This window comes from Acomys minous (genome assembly GCF_964271855.1).
Source record: "Acomys minous genome assembly, chromosome: 5".
NCBI classification, from domain to species: Eukaryota; Metazoa; Chordata; class Mammalia; order Rodentia; family Muridae; genus Acomys; species Acomys minous.
The window spans coordinates 2,485,964-2,511,415 of record NC_140494.1 but is presented as its reverse complement, the minus strand read 5'-3'; the positions used below and the strand labels follow the sequence as shown (position 1 = coordinate 2,511,415).

General features: G+C 43.9%; 1 protein-coding gene across 6 annotated transcripts in view; it reads left to right on the top strand.

Annotated features, from left to right (window-relative positions):
* Positions 1-24,331, top strand: part of DIP2C (disco interacting protein 2 homolog C) — a 377,861-nt gene extending 353,530 nt beyond the window's left edge. For all 6 annotated transcript variants that reach the window (XM_084781752.1, XM_084781751.1, XM_084781749.1 and 3 more), the window contains 6 exons: positions 2,735-2,796; positions 10,452-10,509; positions 11,746-11,820; positions 14,874-15,048; positions 17,531-17,654; positions 21,149-24,331. In XM_084781752.1, coding sequence (XP_084637878.1) covers positions 2,735-2,796; positions 10,452-10,509; positions 11,746-11,820; positions 14,874-15,048; positions 17,531-17,654; positions 21,149-21,401 — 747 coding nt within the window. In that variant the 3' untranslated portion in view covers positions 21,402-24,331. The remainder of the gene's footprint in view (positions 1-2,734; positions 2,797-10,451; positions 10,510-11,745; positions 11,821-14,873; positions 15,049-17,530; positions 17,655-21,148) is intronic.
* Positions 24,332-25,452: the final 1,121 nt, after the last annotated feature.

Sequence of the window (25,452 nt, the reverse complement as noted above, 5' to 3'; positions counted from 1 at the left end):
GCTGCTTACCGGCTCTTTAGAGGGACACCCTTACTCCAGGGTCAGAGTGTGGCGGTCAGGCCTAGTGTTGGTATGGCCTTCTCAGAAGTCTCAGTTGTTGACAAATGGGCCATGTTCCAGTAAAACATTTCAAAACTAAGCAAGATGGTCTTTGGCTGGTTCCTGTGAATCTGACTCCTTTTACCAACTTGACAGCTAATGGCATAGATGGGCAGATTGCAGGCCAGTGTATTAGCTGGGTTTTCATTGTCTTTTGCCCAGACCAAACTTGCCTGTCCCTCCCACTCTCCCTAAAAATTTGGACTTTTTTTTTTTTTTTTTTTTTTTTTTTTTTTGTGAGACAGCATCTCATGTATCCCAGGCTGACGTCAAAGTCGATGTGTAAAGAAGGAGCAAATGTACAATGTAAGACCTGGTACTTGATACCTTCAGACTTCAAATGCACTTTCGATGCTTTTCTCAAGTTACTAATTTTATAAACAGGGTGAGGTACTATAACTATATAAAGACTTCTCACTGCTGTAGTGAGAAACTTAAAATTATTTAAAGAACTGAAGAGGTGGCTTAGAGATTGAGAGCACGTCCTGCTCCTGCAGAAGATCTGCACCTGGTTCCCAGCACCTGGGTCAGGCAGCTGCACCCTTCTGTAAGTCCAGCTCCAGGGGAATGCGTCACCTTGGCCTCCATTAACTCAGAGGCACAGACACGCATGCACATACATAATTAAAAATAAAATATATCTTTTAAAAGCTGTCTTGATAAAGTCATTAGATTAAACCAATAAAACATACTTTGAAGTAAACCAATAAGATACATATTTTCAAGTGCCATTGGAAAGAGGAAACTCAAAGCCCCATAAAGTTGCTGTTGAGGTATATTATCTACCTTAGTGATAAAGACACTGCCACAATTGATATGCCATGGTCTGTCCTCTATTTCTCTTTTGTGCTCTGTGGATATGTTGATATCTTTCAGTTTTTTTCCTACCTTTAACAATATAGTGGTTAATTTTAATGGTTTCCATATTTGACATTGTTTTGATCTTGTTTTTACTTTGTTCCCTGCTTTCTGCATTCTCCCCCAACTCCATCCCTCCCTTTTCTTCATCCCATTCTTAATTGTTGCATTGTGTGTCTCCTGTGTGTGTCCTTTGTGTTTGGTGTCTGTTGGCCTGGTGTATTCTCCTTCTTTCTTGTCCCCACCCTCTTGCTGCTTGTAGCCCCACAGGCTGTGGACACTGGCCGAGCAGGTAGGGGACTTTTCTGTTCATCACACCAGTGCATAACCCACATCTGTACCTCCTGCCTTTCCACCTCCGAGCACTGGGACAAGCTGGAAGTGCAGTGCAGACATCAACAGGCACTCCATAGGCCTGTGCCTGGGGTACCACCTAGACTAGCACCACACAGTTGGTGCATCACCATGAATGCAATCATTGGTTCCCTTGCTGGTTAGATCTACTTCCATTTCCCACCGTTTTCCACTTTTCAGAACCTGTTGCTTGTTTTTAATTGACCATCTATGGTTATGAGTTTCACATCGCTCACTACATCAGTGTTTCTCCACCTGCTGCTCTATAACACATCTCCATTGAGTAACTACAAGGGAGAAAGAACATTGTCGGTGGACCACTGTCACTGAAAACATCCAAGTCTTACTTGCATGTATTTTCCTTTTCCTGTTCTCAGTGGCCACTATCCCTGAATATTATAACAAGAAGGTGGTGATTTGTTTTGTTTTAGACAGGGTCTCACTCTGTAGCCCTAGCTGGCCTGGAAAAAGTACCCAGCTGCATCTGCCCCTGCTTCCTGAGCATTGGGAGTAAAGGCGTGCACCACCATACCCAGAGAAGCTGTCATTATTTTTATTCTTATATTTAAACATTCTTTTGGTACAAAATTGAGATTCTTAAAGAAATATAGTTCAGTTCAAGTAAATTCTGAAGGGCTTAACTTTCTGCACCTCTTTTAACAAATCTGTTGTGTTTGCCATGTTTTTCTACCTTCTTATTGTCTTGCCTTATCATATATAAAATATTATGTCATTTCAATTATGCAGACCTCCCCCCAGCAGGGGCCATTGGTCAGAGGTCAGAGCTCAGTCCAGTATATTTTTAGAAGATATTTATGATACCAAAATGAGCTTTCTGGACAGCACTGTTAAATGAAGACAGCTCAGAGTATTTACTGCTCAGCTGACTTGGAGTAACGCAGAACTTCCATGACTTATGTCACAGACAAAAATAGCCCTCTAAGGCTAGAGGCACAAGCAGGATTAAAAGGAACAAAATAATTATCTCTTGTATCTTCCTCCTCAATCTGTCAGCTCCTGTCACACTTTTGCTTTGGTATCTTAAGGTCTAAAAATAGCCTTTCTGATGCATGTAGTGAAAATGTCGGAGCAAGAGATGCTTCATGTCTTGACAACCCACTTTTGCAGTCAAACTTTTCCTGGTAAAACAAGTTATATCCCTTCCTTCATTCTTATTATACATGCATGGCTAGAGTCAAGCTTTGTGAATGACCAGTGTGATCCTAAGGCATTCTTTGGGAATTTAGATGATCAAACTGGATGTTAAAAGGCTACTTGGAGAGGAGTTAGTTTAGCACCATTAGTCTTTGGGGTTGTTTGTTCAGTTTAAGGTTTAACCAAACAAATGCTTACCAGTTAGTAGAGAGTATAGACACAGCTTCATTCCATGCAAACAGGCTAACCACATTGTTGTTGTTTGCAGGGGACATCAGGACCTGACCCTACCACTGTCTATGTTGACATGAGAGCCCTGAGACATGACAGGTATGGTTTCTTTCCTCTCTCTCCCTTTCCTCTCTTCCTCCATTGTGGTGGTCCAGCATGAATGCATCTAAGTTAGAACGAAAGTAGCCGTGTTTACTTGTTCAGAGTGTCATTATATAGACAAAGTGTCTGGCTGGGCAAGTTTGCTAAAACTTTACAGATAAAAACTTGGTAGCACCAGTTTGGTGGTATGACTAGAAGTATCTGATGATCCAGTTTGCCAACTGGAAGTCACGCCGTCGCAGTGAGGGTCTATTTTGCATGGCAATATATGTCAGCATTCTAGCTGTATTTCTACATGAGGTGTGTGTGTGTGTGTGTGCGCGTGTGTGTGTGCGCGCGTGTGTGTAGAGAGAGGGGGGAGGAGAGCGAGAGAGAGAGATTGTAAAAATGCCCTATGTAGGTGTTTTTATGAAAAAGTTTTAAGTAGAAGTGAACTTGCCCTTTCTGTGAAACTACTGAACAAAATTTTTAAGTGAGATTATTGGTGTGTGCCCATGTGTTGTTCTTGTATTAAGTATGTCTTAGGAAGAGAAGGCAGGGGCCACACAAGATAAGACCTTTTGGAGGAAGCGCTGCCTCAACTGGAGGGCCTATTGAGATGTTCAGGAAAGAAGAAAAATGTTATTATTTTAAATCAAAATCTTCCCACTGAAATGGTTTGTGTTATGCTTGGTGGCCATGGGAATGCACCACCATTGTTGCTGTACAGACATAAGTGTAGGGTGACATGTTTCATAGGTGGTTAGGTTTTAAATAAATGTGTTGCTGTACACCAGGTAGTGTGCTGTTTACCCTGTGCCTTTTGGAAGTGGCTGTTAGCAACACTGTGGTTGTGTGGTTAGGGGTGAGGGCATGGGAAGCACCCTGCAGTACCTAGTAGGCAGCTGAAACTCTTCAGAGATAGGGACCAGTGTCTCTGCAGAGTGAGGAGGGGTCCTAATTTGGAGGCCAGGTGGAACTTGGCACCCCCAGGAGACCAGGAGAGTCACCACTCCCAACTCTCAAAAGGTTGTGTCTCCCCATAGCCAATATTGAACCATATCTGGAGCCATTTCTGATTGGTACAATTTGCCTTCAAACATGATATTCTGTCATGTAGTTGGTAGAAGTCAGGAACACTGCCCACACCCCACAGTGTATGGAACGAGTGCTAAAACATCTACAGCACCAAACAGAAGTCAATGGCATCTTGTAGATGGCTGGCATAGCCCTGTTAGACTCACCCAATTACAGAAAAGCAGATGTTGTGCCATTAAAGCCCCTTACATGGAGACTGGGGACCAGTGAAAATGACTTTGCCCTCTGTTGTTTGCTTTTACCAATAAAGGCTTGGGAGCCAGATGTTGGGGTGAAAACCTTCTGGCACAAAGAGGCAGAGAAAGCACCCAGCTGACCTTCCTTCTCAGAGGAAGTCCCCAAAAAGTAGCTACCCATGCCATCTCAAAAAACCCTCAAACTGAATGACGCCCTTTCTACTTCCTCTGTGTGTCTCCATCCTCCTGACTTCCTCTTCCTCTCTATGGTTTTTTCCTATGTTCAATCCTTGTCAACTGGTTGCTTGCTCCACCTCTTGACCTATGGTTGTCTTTATTTAATCCTGTTTACAGTATTCAAGCAGAAAGCTCTTGGATTAAAGGTGTGTTCTAGGGCTGAGCCATAATACAACTAGAAACAGGTTTTTCCAATAAACAACACATTGTCAGAGTTCACAGTGTGATCAAATATCCTGAAACACCCCTCAGCACTGTGCCCCACAGAATCAGGTTCTGAATGGTCAGAGTTCAATTATGGAGCACTTCCTAAATGCAGAAGTAGCCTTAGAACAATTGATTAACTTGTCCCAGGGTCAGAGGTGTGAGGGTCTTCAAGTGACAGCTTATGTATCTGAAAACAAGTCTACTTAACTGTAAACCTTACTGGAAAATATCATGTTTCTATAACTTACTCAAAGAGTGCCTGTGCTAATGACCCTTCAGCACTTCTGCCTTTGCCCCCCCCCCCAAATTCAGAAAGAGTAGACTTCTCAGTGGAGTGTAGTTGGATATCCTCTTGGGTTATGAGTGCCTGAAAAATGGGGAAGGCCTAATGTTTGGATATCGGATTTTTTTTCTTTTGAGAAAAGGACAGAATATCTCAAGAACTCTCCTCACCTATTAACCTTTTTAACCCATCATTTGTCTTCATTGTGACAGTTGGTGACAGATGTCCTTACTGAGAAGGGCAGGCTTGGGAAAGTGCTATGAAATGTGGGTCTGCACGGTATGTAGTGACGAAGTAAGACCAGCACTGCCCTGCTGCAAAGAGCAGGAGCCCTGTGTTAAAGTTGAGTTCTTTGTGATCACCTAATCCCATGATCTTGACTAAGGCCTTTTGAATGACACTTCTCCCCTAATGTCAAGTCAGTAGTAATAGTCTTCCCTGCCTAGGCTGCTTTGCTCATTAAAAATAATTAGAAAGAGACATGACAGTGAGTTGTGTACTGGAAGATGCTCTAGGGTCAATTGTCAGTAAACTTCACTGGATAATGCCATCAGTTGTGATGATCAGGAATGCTGTTCTCTCGCATGGCCTACCTGAGACTGAGGGACTGTGTCTGAGCAGCCCCCAGGCCTCCCGTAAGCATGGTGGACTGGCCCAGGCACCCTCTTAGAGCTTGAATATGTTACAATGCAGTTTCCCTGAAATAACCTGCTCAGTTCTCATCTATATCAGAGAAAAACTGAGCCCTATTCTCAGCCAGCAGAGTATTTCCTGGGAACTTATCCCTCAGCTCTCTTCACTCAGGTCTGCCTCAGGCCTTTTCAGTCTGCTCTTTCTCTTTCTCTGCCCCAGCAGCTCCTCCCCACCACCTGTGAATGAGAGATGCTTCCTAACTCTATGACTGTAATTCACTCTTCTTAAATTTCCACTGTGGGATATGTGTATATGGGTGCATGGTGTGTGTGTGTGTGTGTGTGTGTGTGTGTAACTCTAGTTTATTGACTGAGTTATCTCCTCAGACCCATCCTCCATTGTATTTTTTAAGGCATTTACAGTGTTCCTGTTTGTTTGACCTTCTGTGTAAGTCTGGCCTGCTCACCTCATTCCATCTGTCTAGGCCCCTTTTCCTTGGCCTACTGTATAGAATCTCAATATCATCTTCATCCTTCCTTCACGTGTCTGTGGTGGTCCATCTTCCTGACATCAAGAGTCACTGACAGCCCCAATAGCATGCTCTGGGTTCCCCCAATGGTTGGCTTTTTTCTCGTAGCCTTTTGAGAAGCTGAGTCTGTCATTCTCTACTCAATCTGTCTCCTCCACACTGAAGCCACCTCTTCCCAGGAGAAAATAATACCCACTTTTTACATCTTCAATTTTGCTTTTGACCTTGATTGACATACATAAAATATACCTTGTGCTGCAGCTCCCATGACAGGGCCTCCAGGATCAGAGAGGACCCAGTCATTATCTCCCTGCTTATGACCCTGGAATGTGGTGTTAGCTCTGGGGCCTCAATTTCCCTATGTTTACAATGGGTACAATAAAATTAGTCATTGCAGGTATCTCTAGTAACTATGGGGGGGGGGGGGAAGGTCTGTGGTTCTTAGGGTAAGTTGGAACATGCTGGGAGCCTTGGGCAGAGAAAGGGTAGAGATTGTAGTGCTGAGGTAAGTCTTACCTACAGAGGCCTGGTGTCTCCATCCACAGAGCCCTGATGTGCTACCCTAAGAAAAAATGCAAACTGTAAGGTAGTGAGTCAGAGAAGTTGCTGAAAATGTTGATCCTCTTTCATTCTTCTGGTGTTCTTATGCAAGTAGGGTAGTGGTTTTCTCATTATAGCTATGTGAAGGTCTGCCATAAGGATTAATTACTTTACCAATTGATTTCATGGGGCATTCACTTGGGAGCGTCAAGACACCTGCCCAATTATCACTTAATTAACCTGGGGAAGCTTAGGTTGTCAGCATGCTGTGCACTGTGAGGGAAAGGAGGGGAGAGGACAGGTAGGTGCATGCTAGCTCAGAGACTGAGACCACGATCTCTGTAGGTCCATCCTACAGAAGCAAGTGATTAAATAGACTTATTAACCATTCTGCTTGGTTTTATGCCTCTTTGTTTTATACCCACTTTATTCGTGTAGTCCCCGTGTTAGGGATTTGGTAATCTGTGTTTATAGCCAGGTTGCCATGGAGAACATTTCTGCTTCACATAATGAGGATCATATTCCTCTAGTTTCCAGGATAAATATAGTTCCACATATACAAGAGAAAGTATTCAAGGGCTACTTGAGAGTTGTTATTAATTCTTAAAAGGTATTATTTACTGTGTTATTTGTTTAAAATGAATTTATAGTTACTTGATCTCTTTCAGTTTGATATTTTCCTAAGCACTTGAGTTGTTCCATCTTTAGGTAGGAAAGGAAACTATTTCTCAGACATTTCAAGAAACAGCTTTAGTAGGTTGTCAGATCTTAACCCAGTGCTAGTATAAAGATCTAGAGTGGTGATTTGTTTGGCTCTATCGTGGCTTATAAACTGAAGTCATAATTAAAGGCTGTGGCTAGAGCAGTATGAATTCTAGGGCTGGGATGCAATTCAATTAGTAGAATACTTGCTTAGGTTAACACGTAAGGAATCCTGTGCTCCATCCCTAGTGTGTATAAACTGGAGGTAGTGGCACATGCCAGTAATCCCAGCAAGCAGAGGTAGGAAGACCAGAAAGTCTACACAAGTTTGGCATCAGCCTGGACTTTATGAGAAATATCTTAGAAGTAAGAAAGGAAGGAAGGAATTGAAAGAAAAGCATGTATTCTAGACTGATTGCTACCTAGTGAATATCTGGGTATCAAGATTCCCAAGAGCAGTGGACAGAGAAAAAGGCACCTCAGGGGTCTTACATTGGTCAGCACAAGGATAGGAGAAGCAGGGATAAAATCAGACATTTGTTAACCCAGGGGCCCTGGTGTGTATTGTGTGAGGTGTGTGTGTGTGTGTGTGTGTGTGTGTGTGTTGCATGTACACAGATGTATTTGGTGTATGTGTGTGCACATGCCAACCTGAATATGTGCTTTTGTGGCTTATGTGTCAGTGTTCTGCATACTTTATCCAAGAATGTTCCAGGATTTTCTGGGAAGAGTTGGGGTCTGCTGTGGCCTGTGGTTCTAGCAGATAGGAGCTGGGCCATGGGTATAGCATGTGCATTTCTGATCAACATTGGCCTCTGACAGGTGACTATTCTAACAATTGTACATGGGCAGGCACTACTCTGTATTTATTACCTTCTTAATCTGTTCCCTGGAGCCTATTGTCCCTCTGGCTGAAGTGACTGACAGATGCCTTGAGGTTAGATGAGATTGTTTTGTTTTCTTTTTTCGAGACAGGGTTTCTCTGTGTAGCCTTGGCTGTCCTGACTCTCTCTGTAGACCAGGCTGGCCTTAAACTCACAGAGATCTGCCTGCCTCTGCCTCCTGAGTGCTGGGATTAAAGGCGTGAGCCACCACTGCCGGGCTGAGATTCTTTTAAATCTTTATTTATTAGCTTTTTTCATCTTCTGTTTCAGGTTTGGCTCCTTTCAGGCAGAAGAAGTCTTTAGCTCACTAACTGAACCTGATATTAGAATGTGATCACTGCATCATGATGTAATGTGATTTCTCTGTTTACCCAGCATTTGAAACTAGACTCTAAAGTATACTTGAAAGTCAGATAACGGTCCCCACGGAGAAAACTGAAAGAATTTGCCTTTTGTAGAATCTCATTCATGGGTATTTTTATAAGAATTTCTACTTTCCATTCCTGAGATGAGGCCCCAATCTTCCATGGAGCTTACTTCCAAGCCCTTTTCTTGGTGTCTCATGAAATACATATTGTTCACATTTCTCATCCTCTTTAAATATCTGGTGAACTAAACATGTTATGACAGGAGGAAGCTGCTCCTGGTAGAACTGTACAGCCCCAGTGGCATGGCTGAGCTCCTTTTAAACAGTCCTCAGCCTCATTCTGAATGGGGAGCCTTTTCCTGCTCTCCAGCCAACCCACCTCTCCTTGGTCATATGTCAGGAAATCAACCTTATAAATCAGCTCTAAATGAGTAGGGCTCAGTAATATCCACTTACCCTTGTAACTCAGAGACTGCAATGGAGGCCCTGGATGAGTGTTCTTAGTTCAGTCACCTTGCTCAGTAACCTGGCAGCATCAGTCAGTACCCTCAGGGTGAGGACAACAGTGCAGAGCTCAGGCCTTCTCTAGGTCTTAAATCAGCGTTCAGAGTCACTGTGAAGAACCTAATGTTGACAGTGATGCCAGATCACCTTGTTGGTAGTTGTGCAATTACTTCATTTGTTCAGAAAATTAGTGTGTGTGCACTTTGGTGTGCACTGCAGTGCCTCTTCTATCTGCTTTTCCCCCTCGCGTGGCCATTGCTAAGTCTTTATCAGGTGTGTAGGAATGGGGGGACTTGTGTATTCTGTGTCTTAGAAGGTTATGGGGATATAGCTCATAGAGGGAAAACTACTTGTAATCCAACATAACCCTAACCTCAAACCTGATCCAGCTCTTTTTTTTTTTTTCACCTTGTGTTTTTTGTTCAAGTGCTTGCAAACACTCATTTTCTCCTTGTTTTGTGTGAATAAAATTTTTCAAAAAGTCAGGCATGGTGGCACATGTTTATATTAGCTGCTCTGAGAAGAAAGAAACAGTAGATCTCTGGAGCTTCCTAGTGAGCCAGCCTAGCCTACTTAGCAAGTTCCAGGCCAGTGAAATTCTCTTACTCAGAAAAGCAAAATAGTTTAATCACAGTACTCAGGAGGATCACTATGAGTTCAAGGCCAGCCTGGTCTATAAAGCAAGTCCAGTGCAGCCCAGGCTACACAGAGAAACTCTATCTCAAAAAAACAAAACAAGCAAGCAAGCAAACAAAAAACAAAAAACCTGTGGCTTCCATCCCACCCCTACACACACACACACACACACACACACACACACACACACACACACACACACAATATTGCCTTGTGGGTAAGTGAACAGCATCTAGTCCTTGGTTAACTGGTGAAAAGGGGAAATGAGTAGTGAAGATCACAGAGACTACACAGTGATAGAGCCCTGGGAGGGACAATGCGCCAGCTCAGGCCATGGTCAGCCATGGAGTTCTATGTAGTTCTCCAGACAGGGTTACCATTAACTATGCTTTTCCTTCTAAGGAGAACTTTCACTGTTTCCTCAGCGCAAGCATTTTTAATTTAGCAGGCCTGGTGTGGCTACTAAGCCCAGAAGCTTTGCCTTCTCAGCATGTTACCTACGTGCAAGCAGAACTATACCCACTGTAGGCCTAAAGCTCATGGCCCGGGCCTCCGTCATGCTTAAGGATGCCAATTACTACCCATCCCTCCCCTTTGAGTGCAGAGGCATCTTTCCAGGTGTTTTGCGGATGGGGCAAATGTGTCTCCATATCCTTTCTCTATGGCCAATGCTGATGTGTTCTTGCCATCTGTCTTTGCCAGGGCTGTTGCCTCTGCTCTCATTAGCCCTCTCTGGGACTTTTACCTTTGCTGTAGGATAATACTAACAAGTAACTTACCTTAATAGCCTGCCACGCTCAAGCCACATACCAAAGGTGGCCAAAGACAGTCACGTGATCCAAAAAGCCCACTGAATGTTGTATGTTTCCACTTACAGAGTCCGGTTGGTAGAAAGGGGATCTCCTCATAGCTTACCTCTGATGGAGTCTGGAAAAGTAAGTATTAAAAGTGTCTCAGTCCCACTCCAGCATGAAGGTAAGTAGGGATGAATGGGCTCTACTGTGTGAAGAAATGTGTCCTCAGAGACTGTATGTTCCCTCGGGAAAAAACCCGTCTTAAAGATAATGTTTCAGATGGTTTGGCTGTAAGGAAGGCAACAACAGTGTTGTGAATACTTTTTTTTTTTTTTAAATAACAAATCTATGCCGCATTGGAGTGACTAGAAGCCTCAGTGCTACCTGTCTCTCTATGGTGTCTCTTCAGGAGTACCAAGGTTCTAATATGACTTTTCCAGTTCAGTTATCAATCCCATGTTCCAATCCTTATGAGGAGAAGACTTTCAGAACCGTGAGAAGGTTCTCATACTGTCTTATACTTGAATACCATCGGCTACTGTTCAGTCACCTGTTCAGACCTAACGGAAGCAAAGATTGTGAACTAGTCTATTGATTCTTGTTGTCCAACTGTCTCACTAAAAATCAAGATATCACACTAAAGAAGTATGTGGATAATGGTTCTCAGTGATCAACTATTAGTTTAGTGTCTGTCAAATTATTGCAGTCTTCAAAGAACTAAAAATATATTTAAACTTATATGAATTTTTCCTTTTTGCCCCAAATGCCAATTCATACTCCATTTGCCATAGTTCTATTTTTAAGTTTATTTTATTTATGCAAGTATATGTGGTGTACATGCCCATGCTCACACACATGCAGAGGCCAGAGCAGGATATTGAGTTTCTACCTCTGTCAGTCACTTTCTGCAATATTACCTTCAGATATCAATGTCAGGGACTGTTGGGAACAGATGCCAGGGTCACCACCCTTCAAGTCACCCTGACTGCTCCAGGGTGACAGGAGTTCCTACCAGAGCGTCTTGCTTCAACTTGACCATTGAATGTTACATTTTCTGAGCTGAGGCAGCCATATGTCACATGTTAGAGTGGGCCTTTGAGCCTTTAATATGTGATGCAGTCTGGGCAGAGGGACTCAATCAGATCTCAAAGCGAATAAATGCCCTCTGCCCCAGACTGTAGAATTGTAGCACATTGGTAATGAGAACAGTCTTTGGTAATGACACACACTTAACTTCATGCCACGATGCTCTCTCTATGGTTTTTTGGAAAGGAAATTGCCACTTGGCATTGAAGCAAGGTTGTGAAGGGAAAGTGTGTGATGCTTGTCTGCCTTTTTAACCACAATCAGAAATTGTCTCCCCTCTGTCTCAAACAGATACTTCCTGGGGTCCGGATCATTATTGCCAATCCAGAAACAAAAGGCCCCCTGGGGGACTCCCATCTTGGAGAGGTGAGTCGTGGAGAGTCTTCCAGGAGATGGTCTCCTCCCAGATCTAACCTCTGAGCCTGTTTTTGCTTTGATACCTGCTATCATCCACAGCTCATGGTACTCACATGAGACAAGTCCTGGTGGCCAGGAAGGACCTGGAGATGTGCCTTCCAGCTTCAGTCACCCCTGGAAAGCTCAGTACTACAGAGTGGCATACCCCTAAGAACAGGGGAAACATTGTTATCAGAGAATTCCAAAAGCACAGCAAGTTTGATCTCCACAGACTCACTTTGGAGAGGGTTCTTATGAGCCCTCTCTGTTTCTAAGAACTCCTTCATCAGAACAGTATTGAAATCTACAGAGTGAACAGAGCTACACCCAGCATAATGGCCACAAAACTCAAAAGCCCACAGACTAGCAAAGTGGTAGTTAGATATGTGTTTTAGATCAGAGAGCAAACAGTAGTACTTTGTCACTTGTGATGACATCCTACCCACTGTGGTTCCCTGTCCTGATGCTTTGACAAGGAGAGAAATATCTCATCGTGCTTCCAAGCCTCTAAGTTTTTCACCACTAACATCAGCAAGGTCCTAATGACACTCGTTCAGTGAGGTCAAGTGTCACACACCTTTCTTGTTCTCTCCGTTGGTAAGATTTCTCAGAGAAAGTAGAGGGCATGGGGGACACAGCCCCAGTCTTAGACTCTCCATATCTGGTTATTCTGCCTATTCCGTGGCTGCCCAATTGAGGATATCTTTGTGTGAGCATACCTGCATCCTCAGCCCTATATGTCACCAGCAGCAGGACAGTCTCAGCCCACCCAGGAACATATTCCCACAGAGCATGTGGGCAGACTCATGACTTAGGAGCAAGTCCTAACCATTTCCATGTTCCACATCCTTTTCTTATCTTTGTGACTGGCGACTTTGTGACCCTTTGTTTGAATCTTGTGATTTTGTAAAATGATCTGAATTAGGTTAGTCAAGTGTTACATTCAGAGTTCTGTCCCTCCGAAGGCAACCAGGACTGGAGAGGTCAGGAAGTTGACTTTTTCATATTTTCACTCCAACATGATTGAACCATAATTGACAAATAAAGTACATATGTCAAGGTGTGCACATAATATTTGTGATGTAGTAGTGACTGCATGTATTGTAAAATAACTTACAGTCAAGGTAATTGGTACACCTATCACCTCATATAATTACCTTTTCTGTGTGTGGTGAGAATATTTAAGTTCTGTTGCCAATTTTCAAGCCAAAAAGCAGTCTATGTGTTGTGTTAGCTCCCAGAAGTCCTTCATCGTCTGAACAAAGACTAATACCCTCCAGCCAACGTTTCCCCAACCCTGCCTACCCTCAGGCACCAGTGGAAGCTGTTTGGCTCTCTGCTTTCTGTGAGCACTTTTGAGAGTCCAAATCTGAGATTAGGGGTATGTGTCTTAGATCTGGCTTCATGTCTTGCATTGACTTCTTCCCTCGAGTTGTTAGGAATGGCAGGCTTCCATTTCCCTCCTTTAAGACTGAATTATGTGGCATTGTCTGTATTAGTTATTTGTCTTGTTGCTGTGACAAAAGCAAAATAAGGAAGAGTTTATTTTGGTTTGTGGTCCCAGGCCATCATGGCAGGGAGGCCATGATGTCAGGAGCTCAAGGCAGTTGGTCCCATTGTACTGAGAAGCATAGCAGGAATGAAGGTGTTCAGCTGGCTTTCTCCTTTTTATGTAGTCTAGAATGCAGCCTAATGAGTGGAACTGCCCACATTTAGGCACCACATTTTTCCCACCTTACCTAACTTAATCAAGAAAACCCTTCATAGATGTGCCCAGAGACTTGTCTCCAAAATAAATCTACATCTTTTTGAAGTTGACACCCAATATAATATGTCACAGTTGCCTTAGCAAGGAAATATTACACACTGGAGAACAGAAAACACTTGTCCCTACCTCATCTGATGTTGTCCTTCTATCCATGTTACCTTTTAGTTACTTCAGCTGGTACTCAGTCGATGTCTGTTAGGATCCAGGCACTATCCTGGGGTATTGGGTTACAGTGGTACACCGTACGGATGAGGTTTTCACCCGTATTTCTATGTTAGTAAAATAACAAAATATCTGATCTTAGAATGCCTGTACTGCAAACAGGATACTCTGAAAGCCCTGTTTGTGGGTGTGGCCCTGTGTACCAATATTACTGGATGCATTGCACAGATGTCCTTGGAATTGTGTTGGCTCTACTGTTTCCCAGGGCCTTTCCTGTGGTTCCACAGCTATTGCTTTGCATCTGTGTCAGCTTCTACCTAACCATGAGCCACAGGTCCGACACCACCTGTCTGCCTATTCTGTTAACTTTGCCCCTTCATCATACTTTGTGCTGTCTTACCATAGTCTGCTTCATAAGGTATGCTAGCCAAGTGAAGGGATGAGCATGAGCTGGGGAGGGGTCTCAGCGGCTAAGAGCGCTGTCTGCTCTTCCAGAGGTCAGTTCCCGGCAACCACGGCAACCACATGGTGGCTCACAACCTTCTATAATGTGATCTGATGTCCTCTTCTGGCATGCAGGTGTACATGCAGATAGAGCACTGTATACATTAAATAAGTCAATAAAGTATATAAAAAGGGAAGAGCACAATCTTAAAGCTTTGAGCAATTTCTTAATTGCTTTTAGAAATGGTCATCACATTTGGAAAACTACGAAGAAACTCGTACAACGTTGTTCACTTTAAAATCTTCCAGTTAAAAAAAAAATAAAAAATAAAATAAAATCTTCCAGTTATCTGCTTTAATGAAAATTTCAGCCAGTGAATGGCTTGTTTGATTGCTTAACTGTAGCTTATTTTATATAGTATTTTTACTATAGAGAACGTCATGGGTATCTGTCCTCCCTGCACCCATCTCATCCTCCCCAGATACTTGATCAAAACCACCATTGCCTTGTATTCAGACTGAACCAAGGAAACCTTGGCCACTGTGGAAAATAACTTTCTGAGTTGTAGAGACAGTTAGCTTGCCTTCCATGCAGAAGGCTGGGTGCACAGCGTGGCTCATGCACAGTGATATTTCCTTCTGTCCATAGATCTGGGTCCACAGTGCCCACAATGCCAGTGGCTATTTTACCATTTATGGAGATGAATCTCTCCAGTCTGATCATTTCAACTCCCGGTTGAGTTTTGGAGACACCCAGACCATCTGGGCCCGAACAGGCTACCTGGGCTTCCTGAGGAGAACTGAGCTCACGGATGCCAATGGAGGTAAGTGTAGGCTGGAGGATGCCACACACTGGACACAATTTGAGTTTGACCAACACTGAAAATGGCCTTGAGGTTTGAGAGCCACACCAGGACCTCTGCTTGCCCTTTCTGATCTGAAAGTGCCTGACCTTAAAAGACAAGTAGGGGCTGGGTAGATAGTACAGCTGGTAAAGTGTTTACTATATGAACGTTAAGCCCTATGCTTAATTCCCAGAACTCAAGCATGTGTTTGTTAAGCTCTTAGGTCTAGAAGTTAGTTAGCTCTCTGGGGCCATCTAGCCAGTGAGCCTAGTCATATTGTCTCCAAATTCAGTGAGAGACCCTGTCTCGACAAACAAGGTAGATAGCAGCCAAGGAAGATATTTGAAGCTGATTTCTTGCTTTCACACTCATGTTCACATTCATGAACGTGCACACACCTATACAGCTGCATCCACATGAACATGTGCATACCCTTCCTTTTGTCTCTCTGAGAACCAAAAGCAAAGGTAAGGCTAAACGTGAGCCCAGCACTCCCAATGGTGAAGTGTGCTTAGTGTCCTTATGAGTTCCAGGGGCTATGTGCTGTCCCTACCAGGATTGCTCCTGTGACGCTTGGGAAGGAGTACTGAGGCTCTGGGCCCTGGTGGCCTGCAACTGGACTTGGCTGCTCCCATCGCTTAGGGCACAGCCCTGTGTCTAGCAGTGTTATGTGTTGTTGCTAGCTGCCTGTGTCTCCATATGGAGAGCCCCACTGGGGTATTTCATGAAGCCAAGATACCAAAGCATACTCACAAGCCTAGAAGGTGGTTTGTGGCAGAGTGCATGTCTCACAAAACAATAAGCTTTCAATATGTTAGGAGCTGGGGAAGATAGTGCGACTGGTAAAGTGCTGGCTATGCAGGAATGAGGACCTGTGTTCAGATCCCCACACTCATATAAAACGCCATGTGTAGCCACACACACCTGTAATCCCAGGAAAAAGAAGGCAAGAGAGGTGGATATCTGGTGCTCACAGGTCAGCCAGCTTAGCCAAATTGGCAAGCTTCAGTTTCAGTGAGAGGCTCTGTCTCAAAAAATACAGTGGAGAGAGAGAGTCACGATGAGACCAAAGTCCTGGGCAGATGAGATTCTGGACTTTGATGAGGCTTCCTAAATCACCGAGCCTGCTAACCTGAGTCCTGAGTTCAGGGGATAGAACATGCCTGTGTGGCGGTCTCATGATGGGTAGTCACAGGCTTATTTATTCATGGACGTGAAAGGTGGTATCAGTTTACACCCTTCAAGAAAGACCTGTAGAATCCTGCCCAGCTAAGCCACAGGGCACAGGCAGCAGAGTGTGGGTGCTGTGTCCACCTCGCTGGCCCTGCATGATGGTATGAACTCACACTCCAAGCAAGGAAACAAAGCTCTGTGGTAAGCAGAAGCAAATACAGGTCTTGCTTGTCTGCTTAGATTAGAGAAGGTTTGTGTGCTGTTACTTCATGGCAGCTGTTTATTTCAAATTTCCCTTAACATGCTATGTTAAAATTTAAGTTAAAAATAAAGATAGAGTTCTTATTTTTAGGCAAAGAGTGGGCTGACCACATTTTCATTGCTGTAAGGTTACTTTTGCAGGATAAACGTAAGTCTTAGGCTTTCCCTCCTGTTGACACATGAGATCACTGTTCTGAAGAACTCCTATAATGTGAGTTGAGGGAACCAGGTACATTACACCAAGATGTAACCTTGGTGCCTTTGAGTAGGTGAAGCCCTGAGGCACTTGCAGAGTGAGTGCCACCCCACGGAGCCCAGGCTTGTAAGTGCTGACTGGTGCCCATTCTTTTGATCACTTGCCAAGTCCCTTGGTCACTGATGAAGATGTGAACTTATGTCTGGGGGTAGAAGCTGGTCCAAAAGAAGATCAGCTTAAACCCCATGGGCAGATTCATAGATTGGGCAGAATGGGATAAAAAGTGACTAGGGGGTAAGAGGGTAATGATGGAAAGGCGTGTTGTGTTTCTGTATGAAAGCGTCATAATGTAACTTACTGTTTTGTATAATTAATACACATTCATACAAATGTCTAAAAAAAAGCCAGATGTGGCCTTATCACAGGTAACTAGGATACTGAGAAGGATCCCTGAGGCTTGCTAGCCAGCCATCCTAACTGAATCACTGCATTACTGAGCTCCAGGTTCAGTGGGAGATCCTGTCTCATAAAATGATGTGAAGAGTGATAGAGGAGAACACTTGACATTGGCCTATGGCCTCCACATGCAAATAGACATTAAAATGTCTAAGAAAAAAACAGACAAAAAATGAGAACCTTGGGGCTGAACATCCATTCACTGGAAAAATACATAAGAATGCCTGAGCCTGAGGCAGCTGACACTCCTCAGAAGGAGGGAGTCAACCGTCCCTACACCTGCCTCTCCTTTCCTTGCTTGCCCATTGTCACTCTGGAGAAAGCAGAACAATAGAGCAAAGGATGTGATTGGTACTTGGTTTCTTCTGCAAACAGAGCGCCATGATGCCCTCTACGTGGTGGGGGCACTGGATGAAGCCATGGAGCTGCGGGGCATGAGGTACCACCCAATAGACATTGAGACTTCAGTCATCAGAGCCCACAAAAGTGTCACAGAATGGTAAGAGGGTGGGAGGGCATTGTCTGTTCTGGAGTGAGGAGCCTAAGTATTGATCACAGGATTGGAGGAGTTTCCCTAGCACTGGACACTGGACAGGATGGAGTGTCTTCAAGGTAAGTCTCCTCAGGGCTAAGGACAGTACAGGGAAGAACCTACTCTGTGAGGACATCTCAAGTGACTGGAAGCTCAAGACTTTTAGCCTGAACAGTGTTTCCAGGAAGCCAAGTTGTTATTTTCTACAGTTATGTTGATTGCTCCTTTGTATAGTGTTTTCACAAATTAAACCAACAACAAACAAAACAAAGCAAACAACAACAACAACAACAACAACAACAACAACACGTGCCTTTAACTGATACTTGGTAATAAGAAGTATTGCACTTCCATGGAAAAGTAAACATGAAAGACGTATTGTTTTGACCGGGCCCCACTAGATATGTCTGTCGGGTAAGAAATGCTTCAATTAAACCAAAGACCAAACCACAAGCTTCTGCACACAGTGGCTCAAGGGTGGGGACGAAGTGCTCTCTTTCCCAGAGGCAACATCTCTGTCTTCCGCCTGAGCCATTCGCCACATGTGTAAAGTGCCATTGACAAGCTGAAGCTTGAGCTCATTCTGCTCCTGAGCTTGGGAACCAAGGAGGCTAGCGCTCTTAGCTCACTTGATGACAGGCAAGGTGGTTACTCACTAAGGGCACAGTGCCCCCTCCTGGCAGAGAGCCTAGTGTGACCAATATCACTCTGAGGCCACAGCCGGTGAGAGAAGCACCTGCAGGAGCAGCTTGGAGCACTTTTCAGACCTCCATTCTGAGCGATCATTCTCTAGTGTGTTTCCAAACACAGGCTCAGGCTTATTGCCCTTTACTGAATCCGAATAGGACAGGTACATTTATTTACTTGCTTATTTTGTGTGGTGCTAGACAGCGGTTGTACAACTGTCCTGAATCTCGGTGTTGAGCTGTTGGCCAAGTACCTGAGCTCCTGTTTGCATGTACAGGTTCTGGGGTCACATTGCCCTCGGTTCTTAACCACACAGGCCTCCAGGGCTTGTGTCAGAGTGCTTGTCTGGCATGGCCACGGCCCTGGGTTCTATACTTAGCACCTCTAAAACAAAATAAAAGACCTCCAGTTGTCAGAGTTTTCTCCTTACTGTGGATATATGACAGAAAAGCAAAAGACAATAGGAACTCTTGATACTTGAGACACAGGCCCAGGACTAACCTTATCTTGAACCTATGTGACTATAAATTTCAGCTGTAGCCTCTATTTAATTGCCTTTATATTCTCCCTCAGGACTTGTGTTGAGGGGCCTCCCTCTCAGTTTTTATCCTAAACATCACTATGATTACTTGTTGCATGGCTCCTGAGCTGAGTCTGACCCTGGCCAGGCTGGGCTTCCAATTCACCTGTTTTATAAAAGCCCAGGAAGGAGGAAATTGATGAGTTAAGGGATTTGATTCTGATGGTCTCAGGTCCCTGGGAACTGTTCAGTCATGGACTTGCTCCCCTGCTCCTGCTGGTCCTCCTATAGTCTTCTCCACGTGTCTTCTCTTCACCACTCCATCATGTTCTCTAGGCTGCCTGACACTGAGAATCCCCATGTCAAAGACAACACCATCTCCATGTTGCCAAATACAAGCCTTAGTTGGGGTTTTATGACTGTGCAGAAACACCATGGCCATGACAACTCACATAAAGGAAAACCTTTAGCTGGGGCTATCTTAGAGTTCCGCGGCATAGTCCCTTATTGTCATGGCGGGAAGCCTGGCAGCGTGCAAGCAGGCATGGTGCTGGAGAGGGAGCTGGGAGTTCTACATCTGGAACTATAAGCAACAGGAAGAGACAGCCACTAGGCGTGGCTTGGGCTTCTGAACCCACAAAGCCCACACCCCACAATGGCACACTTTCTCCAACAAGGCCACACCTACTAATAGTGCCACTCCCTGTGGGCCAATGGGGGCATTGTTATTCACACCACCACAGCAATCAACACAGACTTTGAGAAAGCCCTGATGGGGGAAGTTTTCCAGGCCCTATCCTGTTTGTGGCAAACCCTGAAATGACAGCAAAGTTCACTTTCCACACACTGTGGATAGCTGAGCTGCGCCTGCTATTACTTTAGAACAGTAGCATATATTTCAGATGCCATAATACTATTCAGCCCAAAGTGTCTGGGGGCATGTATGTATTTTGGAGGCCCTGGCAAACCAATATTTCAGTGTCACAGTGACTCACGAGAATGAAATATCAGCACTTCTTGGGAATCATTTTCAAAACTGTTCTCTGAGGGGTGCAAGAGTCCCAAGGCAATGCCCTGCATAATGCTCTCTGCAGTTCTCTCTTTCAGCATAATGCATGTGTATTGATTATACTGAATAAAATTTGCACTATTTTCTAGTAGACTTAGTCTCATGTTTGTAGAAAAATAGTGCCTCTAAGTACATGCTATTTCCAGCTAGAATAGAGATTGTTAGACAAGCAAGGGAGAGCTGCTGTGATTGGCTCTCCATCTGGTGCCCTTTTTCATGGGCCCCCTTCCTACCAGGAACATTGTGGTTTATTCATATAGTTCCTTCCACCCTTGTTCCTGCAGCCAAGCAGACCTGTGTGCCAGAGCTTGTGAACCCCAGGATCTTTAACCAGTCCTAAAAGCCAATGTCACAAGGTTAATGGAGTTTAAAATGGTACAGCATTGGGTTTATGCTTCTAGTCATTAGGCAGACTAAGTACTCAGGAGACCTTTCCACCAGGTAAACACCCATTGTATGACTCAGTGCTTCTGTGTGATTGTCATCTCCAAACACAGTACTATGAAACAGAACTACTAATTATGCTCACATGTTACCTTGTCATGCTATTTGACTAGAAATAAGGCCAATGGCTCTGCCCTACATGTGTCTTATCATCTGGGGCCAGCTCAGGCACATCTCTGGTCTGGCAATGGCAGTTGCATCAGAACAATCCAAAACAGCCCCGTATTCCTATAGCCCCAGCTAGCACACCCTGCTCACACACATTGACCAGGTTCCATGTTGGGCTTGAGCCCAAGGGCCCAAATGTGGGAACACTGGGCTGAGGGTGCTTCCTGCTGCTACTCAAACCCCTGCAGCAGCAGAGCGGGGAACCTGAAAGAGATGATGATAGGCTGCATTGGAGGGCTGAGGAAAATGGGGAGGGGGGGGACCACATCCCTGGCAGCTGTACTGCAACCAAACTGGAATGCAGACTTCTCCCCAAGGGGGCAGAAGTCACCCTGTGCCACAGAAGCAGAATCCAGAAAACACTATGTAACGCACAGGAGCTACCATGAGAGAATGCCAGGACAAAATCCAAGAAGGTATGTTGTGGGTGGGAAGGCCATATGCTGACACAGCTCAGAGGGATGCCAGGGTGAGGAGATGGGTGGGCGCACCAGGCAAATCTGAACAGAAACAGGAAGTGTTCTTATCACGTAAAAGACTCCCTGTGACGGTGGTTTCCTCTCTGTCTTCCAGTGCTGTCTTTACCTGGACAAACCTGTTAGTGGTTGTGGTTGAACTTGACGGGTCAGAGCAGGAAGCCTTGGACTTGGTTCCCTTGGTCACCAATGTGGTCCTAGAAGAGCATTACCTGATTGTAGGAGTGGTGGTCGTGGTGGACATTGGTGTCATCCCCATCAACTCCCGGGGAGAGAAGCAACGGATGCACCTGCGAGACGGGTTCTTGGCAGACCAGCTAGATCCCATCTACGTGGCCTATAACATGTAGTCTCACCACCTTGGCTTCCACAGACTTTTCTACAGATGTGACCTGTTTTTGTTTTTGTTTTTCCTCAGTGTCCACAGAGACATGCAGACACTTGGGCCATACTCAAAGGAGGAGCCTAATGCGGTGGGGTTGGGGGTAGGACTTCTAGGAGCAGTCACCCTGGCATGGAGATGAAATGTGAATTTACGCTGGATTTTGCTCAAAAGGACTTTGGATCACTGCCTTCAGTTGGCTGGAAAAGCTCATTTTTAAGAACTTTCTTTTCTTTCTTTTTTTTTTTTCTTTTTTCTTTTTAATTATTGGATAAGAAGCGCTCTCTTCGTAAATGTGGTATTTTGTTAAGCCGAAATAGTGATTAAAAAGAATACTCTACCCTCCAAATGGGTTCTTTTAAACAATTTATGTAGTGTGACAAAGAATTGTTTTCTCTGTTTTAATGTGTCATGGAATCTTAATGACATGGATCTAATTTAAGCCATCGCTAGATCTCACCCTTCTAGGAGAGTTTACTGAGGTACGAGAACCTTCTGGGTAGCACCTTCCAATTAGATTTTAGCGGCTTTCTTTGTCAGAGACATGCTGAAGAAACGGAGGCCGGTTATGGCCTTGAAGTTAACATAGAATGAGAAGCGAGTATAATAAGGTATTTCGGCAACTATCTTTGTACTAAACTAAAAAGATAAAAATAAGTTAACTTCCTCGACATGTAATTATGTACAAAATGTTTAATTTATTTTGATCTCTTTAGAAGTATAAAAGAGAAAAAAACATTCAAGAATATTAAAGTCTTGTAATGTTTGCTAATATAAAAAAGTGTTGTATTATCTTGCGTGGATAGTATCACAACAAATATATATATATGAAATATAAATTCACTAATGAACAAAGGAGATTTTAAAGTTTAAATGCAGAACTTGTCACTTGCATGGTGCGCCCTCCACTGTATTCACACACACTTGGCTGTTTCCGAGCAATCGCAGATCGCCAGTAACCCTGTCTTAGACCAGAGACCAGCAAGTGGAGTCACCACCGTCTCTGAGATGGTGAAGGGATTCAATGCTAATGTGCACTATTTTTTCCTTTGCTGCGAGGACGACAGTGAATGCTTTCGTGCCAGCATGTGCCAATGACACTGACGGGCTCCAGGTTGGCAAATAGCACTGTTTTCTCAGCCGCAAGAATCTGTCGCATAATGTCAATTTTATTTTATTTTAGCATTTTATGTCACTTTATATATTTTTTGGTTGTTCCTTGGTATGAAAAGAAGATACCCTGTGGTCATTTGCACCATGTGTCACTCATTTACCCCTTCCAGTGGCCACTGTGAGCGGATAAATGTACAGAACAGCTTTGAGGGAAAGCCTATGTGTGACATCTTCTTGACTATAGCCAGCTAGCTCTATTCTCTGGTCTTGGGAGCTTCCTAGCTTGGCCCTGAGTAGGCACTATTCTAGGGACTTAATGCAACAAGGAGTTGTGCCGGCTTCATCCTTGTACTAGGCGCTGGGGAACTGATCCCTGGTGATGTGTGCCTACATTTTCATGTGCACAGCTTGGCCACTGTACCTCTGTCTGCATCAGACCAAGAAGAAGGTAACAGCATTACAAGAAGGGGTTTGTTTTGTAATTGCCACAGTATGTTCCCTTCAGTGGCTCCCAGTACTAGAGAAGCCTGACTAAAATTGTTGCTAGGCAGAAACTAGGTTCTTGATTGTATTATGGGCGGGGTCTTTGTCTGCCTTAGTTATTTGCAGCCAACAGTAAGCCCTTTGATAAAAGAGAGTTTTGTTTGACTTCTGAGATCTAAGGCTGATTGTTTTGCTTTGTTTTGTTTTTAATTTAAGTGGCACTTTTAAAATTTTTGCATATGTAAAGCATTCTTCCATCTTCATAAATCATTTATTTTTTCAAATATTGTTTGCTCATTGCTATGCGTTTATACATGTTTCAAATACACATTCCTGTAGTCTGAAGCTTCCCAAGGGGGGAATCCCTGCCACACACAGAAAAACATTTTCTTGACATATGTATATACCCTTGAACACACACAGGCACTCTCTCTCCCTCCCTCCCTCCCTCCACCCCCCCTCTCTCTCTCCCTCCCTCCCCTCCTCCCCTCCTCCCTCTTAAAGGGAACTTGGTTTAACATTGCAGATAGGATACTGATTGGTAAACATCATTGCAGAGTGCAGGAAATCTTCCATCTGGCTGATGTAAGAAAGCAGAGCAAATTTAGATGTCACTCAAAACATAACTCTTAACTTTTCACCATATCAACTTCACACCCAAGGAGGGCAAAGGCTGTAGTACAGTTGCAAAAGCCGTTCACAGCAGGTCTCTTCTGCATCCTGTCACCTGTGACATTAGACTAGGTTTGAAAGAGTTGGTGGACTGGGTTCGAAGCTTAGTTGTGCAAGGAAGAGGAAAGGAGACACTTAAGTACCACCAGTTTCAGCAATAAAGAAGGGTCGTTGTATGTTAGAAATCGTACTGTAGATAACTCATTCATGAGAATGTTTAAAAAAAAAATGTTTGTCTTGTGACCATGTGCTTTTGGAGTCAGCCAAAACCGTGTAATCAACTTGCACAAAAAGAGGGCACATGATGAACATTGAGGCACAGACCTAATCAAACAGGAGCAGATTCCTCATGGTGCTTGTTTATTATATATATTTAACCCTGCTTGACACTTTACCCAAGGGGACGGTCCCTTTATCAGTTGAATGTTAGCAGCGTTATTTCAGAGTGTGGTGACTGGTTAGAGAAAACTCATGTACTCAACCAATCACAGTTTCAAACAAAATTTTTATGTGCAAAGGACAGCAACCTTCTTGTATGTTCAACCACCAGTACGCTTTGTACATCTGTGATAACGCCTGTTTTATATTCAAATGAACAAATAAAAGCTTTTATTTTTGTTGCTCTGAAAATAGCAGTTTCTTAATTGGTACCCTGGAAAAAAAAATGTCTGGGACAGAGCACTTCCCTGTCAGGAAGGAGGTGACTGCTAGGAAATGTATCTACTCTGTTTACATGACTTGTTGCATAGCAGTACAGATGATCCTGCTTTGAATGATGTGTAAATCTTGATGTAGGCATTTCTAGTTCACAGCAGTTCCTATGGCAACAAATGTTTTGTGAAATGTTTTTTTTTTATCCTTTTAAAATATATCTGAATATATTTGTTCACATTTTGCTGCAAGTGTACAGATTATTGGTAACTCTTTGGGGCAGAGAGTAAACATATGTCCTATGTGTGAACCCTTCTGTTTGCTGTGTCACAGGGGAACTACTTTGTATGTCTGGACAGGCCACTGGTTGCCTATTCTAATTCAAAGTGTCATTGTTCATTGAATAACAAAAGATTCTATCTATCTTTTGCTCAAGATCATAGGGGTCTTAACAGTTTTGTTTTGGGAAAGTCTTGACTAGTTACCTGATCTTTGCCTGATGATTGTTTTTTTAAAAGTCAGCCTGAGGCTAGGGAGATCACTTAGGTAGGTAAGCAGTACCACACAGCCTGGCAACCTAGAACTCCGCAAATTTGTTCTCTAACCTCCACAGGCACACTGTGGTATGCCTCAGTATAGACATCACACACACAAATGATAATGTTAAAGGTGGGCATGGTGACATGTACGTCTAACCCTCACACTGGCGAAGCAGAAGGACTTCTGGGACTCACTGGCTAGCCTAACCTTTGAGTTCCAGGTCAAGGAGAGAGACCGCCATCTACACATATTAAGATAGTATCTCCTGAAGAATGACAGCTAAGTGTGACATTTGGCTTCCACATAGAAGTCAGAGCTTATTCATGGGATCAGAACTGAGGTGCATCTGTGCAGAGCAGCACAAGGTTAGCCTATAAAGCCTTTGTGTTAGAATTCTACTTGCCTATGCTTATGCCCAGGTTGTATCTGGGATGACAAGTGCTCATGCTACTTCCAGTGTGCAAAGGGTATAAGACCTGCCTGACAGTGTCAAGGTGAAACAGAATCTTGCAAGGAAAGGCTCAGGTTTCTCACATGGCAGCCCTGATAAGAGTTGGTCA